Source organism: Capsicum annuum, chromosome 1 (assembly GCF_002878395.1).
Source record: "Capsicum annuum cultivar UCD-10X-F1 chromosome 1, UCD10Xv1.1, whole genome shotgun sequence".
NCBI lineage: Eukaryota > Viridiplantae > Streptophyta > Magnoliopsida > Solanales > Solanaceae > Capsicum > Capsicum annuum.
In genome coordinates, this window is record NC_061111.1 from 149,603,397 (window position 1) to 149,608,898 (window position 5,502).

A 5,502-nucleotide genomic window follows, 5' to 3' on the forward strand; every position below is an offset into this window, starting at 1 on the left:
CAACTATGATAAATTACGTATATCTAGAATTTTGGAAAAAAAATATGAGAAACATACAATTAGTAGAAAAACAAATGAAAACAAATTTAGAAAAATATATAAAATATATAGAATTTCTTAATGAAAATATGCAAGAATTATTTAGATTAAAACAAACAACTAGTAAATATTATGAAAAAATATTTAATCAAGCTCAAATGACAGATGATATTAAAATACTTGTTTTATATATACTTAGAGATATAAAAATTATAGACATAAAGAAAATAATATGGGAAAAATTACAAGATTATGAAGAGGAAGAATTATTAAACAGTATAGAAAACTTACGCATATATTATGAACATCAATATTATTTAGATTCAGATGGATATTATACAGACCAAAAATATCAGAATATATTAAGAAAATTAGAGCAAACCAAGAAGACCTACATAAAGAAATTAATTATAGAAAACAAATTAGAGAAATAATGGAAAATCTAATAGAAAAATTAAAATGGATAGACGAAACCTTAAAAAATTTAGAAAAAAACAAAAGATAAAAGTTTAGATAGTTTAAAATTTCATTAAGAGAATGAGAAAAAATAGTTAGTAGTATTAATAACCTCAAACAAGATATTAAATATAGTACAAATAGAATAGATTATTATACATTTACTTTAGAAGAATAAAATGATAAACTACGAATATCTAAAATATTGGAAACAAGAAATGGAAGAAATAAGATTAACAGAAAACCTTATAAAAACAAATTTAATTGAATATTTTAAAACAAAAGATATAGAATATTTAGAATATCTTAAAAATAATATAGAAGACTTATAAAAAATAAGAGAAAAAGCTAAAGAATATTATAGCAAAATATTTAATCAACTACCATTTAATCACCCCCAAAATATGAATATCAGTAAAATTAAAAATGTTAATAAGATATACGGAAATAAAAGATACAAGAACGAAGAAAAACAGTTAATGAACATTACTATAAAGCATTTAACAATTACATAAATTAATGGATACATCTTACGAAAATAATAAATCATTAAAAGAAATAAAAAATAAACTATATAGTTTATACCTAGAATACAAAAGATTACATAATACTAACGAGGATCCTAGAACACTAGATAATTTAATTACGATAATATCTAATTTAGAATATGAATTAATAAAACATCTTAAGTCAAGAAGATAAAAATGAAAATTAATCCAATCAATAATATTCACAAAATACATTATATAATAGTAAATACTTATTACCTAATAGCTATTTATTATCTAGTAAAGTTACCGCGTCTAATCTGCACTCCTACAATTGCTCTAAGTATCACTAAACTTAGTCATGTATTGGGCTGTTCATATAGTTCTTCCATAATTGAAGTACACTTCAAAGTGAAGCAGAAGGCACTTAACTACTACTCTCTTTGTTTAATTTATTTTTTTAGTTTTACTCAAGACAAAAACTTTGTTCTAAGACAAACTAAACCAAACCAAACAAATTAAAATAGAGAATAATAATATATGTCCTGTTCAAATCAAAGGGGTAAAATTTCACAAATGGTTATAGTATATGGTTTCTTTTCCTACAAGTAAGCTGAGTGTCGGCAATATTAGTTGTTGAAGAATTAATTTGCATCGATTTTGAATCATTCATCATACGCGGGACCACGAAAAAGGTCCATGGTCTTATCCCCTCTACTAATATATCAATTGACTATACCACCATTCTTCCATTGTTTAGAATTACTGAGTACGAATTTGAAGTTTATAGGTTTGAAATTTTAATTTTTTAAGATTATCTAGTTTAAATTTTTAATACAAATATAAAATTTAAAACAAAGTTAAGAAATTTGAATTCTAGCTCTACCCCGCATGTATAATACAAATATAAAATTTAAAACAAAGTTAAGAAATCCGAATTCTAGCTCTACCCCGCATGCATTATTAATGTCACACCAAATTTACCAAATGGAGAACTAAATATCAAGAAAGTAACTAGAAAGATTAACACGTCTGACGTCTTAAATCTCTTATTTGATGTTCAACTGACTATGAAATAACTGTCCATCAAATAAAAGAGAAAAGAAAAATTGAAAGGGAAATCCATGTATATCTTTTCCGTGACTTGTTAAGATATTTAAAAGATTTTATTATTCTGCCCTTAGGGATTTTAATTATATCAAGTACTACTATTTTCTGAAAGGGAAACAATATTCTCTTTCTCCTTTGATCAGCTCTCCAATTTAAACAAATGTCAGTAGCTGACTCATCAGCAAGTGGAAAAGTTAGATTATATTATCCATAAGCTAAAGGAAATCTTATATAATAGTAACATGGAGAATTTAATCATGGAGAAAGTGAATGCAACACCCTTCAATTATTGATTTCTCCTTTTCAGAATTCTGTCATATCTGCCCTCACAATATCATTAATACACTACTCCCTCAGTTTCAACTAGTTTATCCTACTTTCATTTTTAATTGAAAAAATATATCTCTTACTTAAATTTTTAATTTCAGCTTTTCACGTAACATTGGTTAAAACAACAAAATTAATGAATAATTTGGTACTTTTTTCGTATCTTTAGTTTGAAGACCATAAAATTCAGAAATTCTTTTTATTTTCTTTTGTTTCGTATCAAATCAAAATAAGACAAACAAATTAAAATGGTGAGAAGTAATTGAGAAAACAAGAAATAATATAGTGTAGTAAAATAACATTGACTTTAATGGGTAAACAGATAGGCCATGTTTACAAATAGACATACAGGTTCCTTCCTAGCAGCCTGCAATATTAGAAATACTGAGAAGAACCAGATATCTATAGCAAGCTGACACTTTATAGGTTCATTTCACTTACACACTAGCAGCCTTTCTTTATTGCTTTTATACCCTTTCGAACTCACTTCATTCTCCACTTCACTAAGCCAATCTTTATTATTGCAATAACCAAATGCTGCTTGCATTATCTTATAAAGTCATTTGAATCTGTGGTGGCTCAAGGAGGTGTAGTCAACACAAAGATCTAGAATGGGGTTACTTCATTTTCTCTTTCTTCCATGGTTTCTTTCTGCTCATATGTTTTGTTTTTTAGCTATAGCACAAAGATCCACTTACATTGTCCATTTGGACAAGTCTTTAATGCCTAATGTCTTTGCTGATCACCATCATTGGCATTCTTCCACTATTGATTCCATCAAAGCTTCTGTTCCTTCATCTGTGGACAGGTACCATCCTGCTCCAAAACTTGTTTATTCCTATGACAATGTGTTTCATGGCTTCAGTGCTGTTTTGTCCAAAGATGAACTGGCAGCTTTGAAGAAGTCACCAGGTTTCATTTCAGCTTACAAAGACAGAACTGTGGAACCTCACACTACCCACACATCTGATTTCCTCAAACTCAATCCTTCATCTGGTCTATGGCCAGCTTCTGGTTTAGGCCAAGATGCGATTATTGGAGTTCTTGATTCTGGCATCTGGCCCGAATCTGCGAGTTTTCAAGATGATGGCATGCCTCCAATCCCCAAAAGGTGGAAGGGAATTTGCAAGCCAGGCACACAGTTTAATGCTTCATCGTGCAACAGAAAACTCATTGGGGCTAATTACTTCAGTAAGGGAATTTTGGCTAATGATCCCACCGTAAACATTTCCATGAATTCTGCCAGGGATACTAATGGTCACGGCTCACATTGCGCTTCCATTGCTGCTGGGAACTTTGCGAAAGGTGTTTCCCATTTTGGATATGCACCAGGAACAGCAAAAGGGGTTGCACCGCGAGCTAGGCTAGCTGTATACAAGTTTAGCTTTAACGAAGGAACCTTCACTTCAGATTTAATTGCTGCTATGGACCAAGCTGTTGCGGATGGTGTTGATATGATATCCATTTCTTATGGGTACCGTTTCATTCCCTTGTATGAAGACTCCATATCCATTGCTTCTTTTGGAGCCATGATGAAGGGAGTGCTGGTTTCAGCTTCAGCTGGAAATCGAGGTCCAGGGATTGGAAGTTTAAACAATGGATCTCCATGGATCTTGTGTGTGGCATCAGGACACACTGATCGGACATTTGCAGGAACTTTGACTTTGGGCAATGGCTTAAAAATTAGGGGGTGGAGCTTGTTGCCTGCAAGAGGCATTGTCAGGGGTGCTGAGGTGGTTTACAACAAGACTCTATCTGATTGCAGTTCGGAGGAATTGCTAGCACAAGGTGAAAATCCCCAAGGCAAAATCATTATATGTGATGATAATGGGGATTTCTCTGGTCAAATGCGTACTGTCACTCGAGCAAGACTTAAAGCAGCAATCTTTATTTCTGAGGATCCAGGTGTGTTCAGGTCTGCTACATTTCCCAACCCTGGAGTTGTGATTAACAAAAAGGAAGGGAAACAAGTCATCAGTTATGTAAGAAACAGTGTCAACCCCACAGCCACCATCACGTTCCAAGAGACGTATCTAGATGTCAAGCCGGCACCAGTTGTTGCTGCATCCTCTGCACGAGGCCCCTCCAGAAGCTACCTAGGAATTGCAAAGCCAGATATACTGGCACCAGGGGTGCTGATTCTTGCAGCATATCCGCCAAATATATTTGCTACAAGTATCGGAGACAATATACAATTGTCCACTGATTACATTCTTGAATCAGGCACATCCATGGCTGCACCACATGCTGCTGGCATTGCAGCAATGCTAAAAGCAGCGCATCCTGAGTGGAGTCCTTCAGCTATTCGCTCTGCCATGATGACTACAGCCGATCCTTTGGACAACACTCGAAAACCTATTAAAGACTCCGACAATAATAAGGCCGCCACAACCTTAGACATGGGAGCAGGGCATGTTGATCCTAACAGAGCTCTTGATCCCGGCCTAGTATATGATGCTACTCCACAAGATTATGTAAATCTTCTATGCTCTATGAATTTCACAGAAGAGCAATTCAAGACAATTGCAAGATCATCAGCCAAACACAACTGCACAAATCCATCTGCTGATCTCAATTACCCATCATTCATTGCCCTGTACAGCATTGAGGGAAACTTCACCATGTTGGAGGCAAAATTCAAGAGGACAGTTACAAATGTTGGTAAAGGTCCAGCCACATATAAAGCAAAGCTAAAAGCTCCCAAGAACTCTACAATTTCTGTGTCACCACAAACTTTGGTGTTCAAGAACAAAAATGAGAAGCAAAGTTATACTTTGACAATTCGCTATATAGGTGATGAGGATCAAAGTAGAAATGTTGGGTCGATCACTTGGGTTGAAGAGAATGGTAGCCACTCCGTTAGAAGTCCTATAGTAACATCTCCCATCATTGAGGTCTGGTCCTAAATTCTGCTACTTTATGGAATATTTTCATTTGGTATGCATAGGGCCATCATATTCTTGATTTGGAAAGTACTTAACATAAGAAGAAAGGGAAAGCTAGATGGGAGAAACTATGTGTACTGTATGAATTGTTTGTGCCTATTCCAAATTAATAAATAATTATATATTTGCTAGCAAAT

The 5,502-nt window shown here is 33.4% G+C and overlaps 1 protein-coding gene across 1 annotated transcript; it reads left to right on the top strand.

The window, feature by feature from the left end:
* The first annotated feature begins 2,734 nt into the window (after positions 1-2,734).
* LOC107855186 (subtilisin-like protease SBT3) lies at positions 2,735-5,501 on the top strand. Its single transcript, XM_016700179.2, has one exon. The coding sequence runs from the start codon at positions 3,032-3,034 to the stop codon at positions 5,324-5,326; it is 2,295 nt and encodes a 764-aa protein (XP_016555665.1). The 5' UTR covers positions 2,735-3,031; the 3' UTR covers positions 5,327-5,501.
* The last annotated feature ends 1 nt before the right edge of the window (position 5,502 follows it).

Excerpts from the sequence above, each read along its gene's own strand:
- LOC107855186 (XM_016700179.2), top strand. The coding sequence starts at position 3,032 with ATGGGGTTACTTCATTTTCTCTTTCTTCCATGGTTTCTTTCTGCTCAT.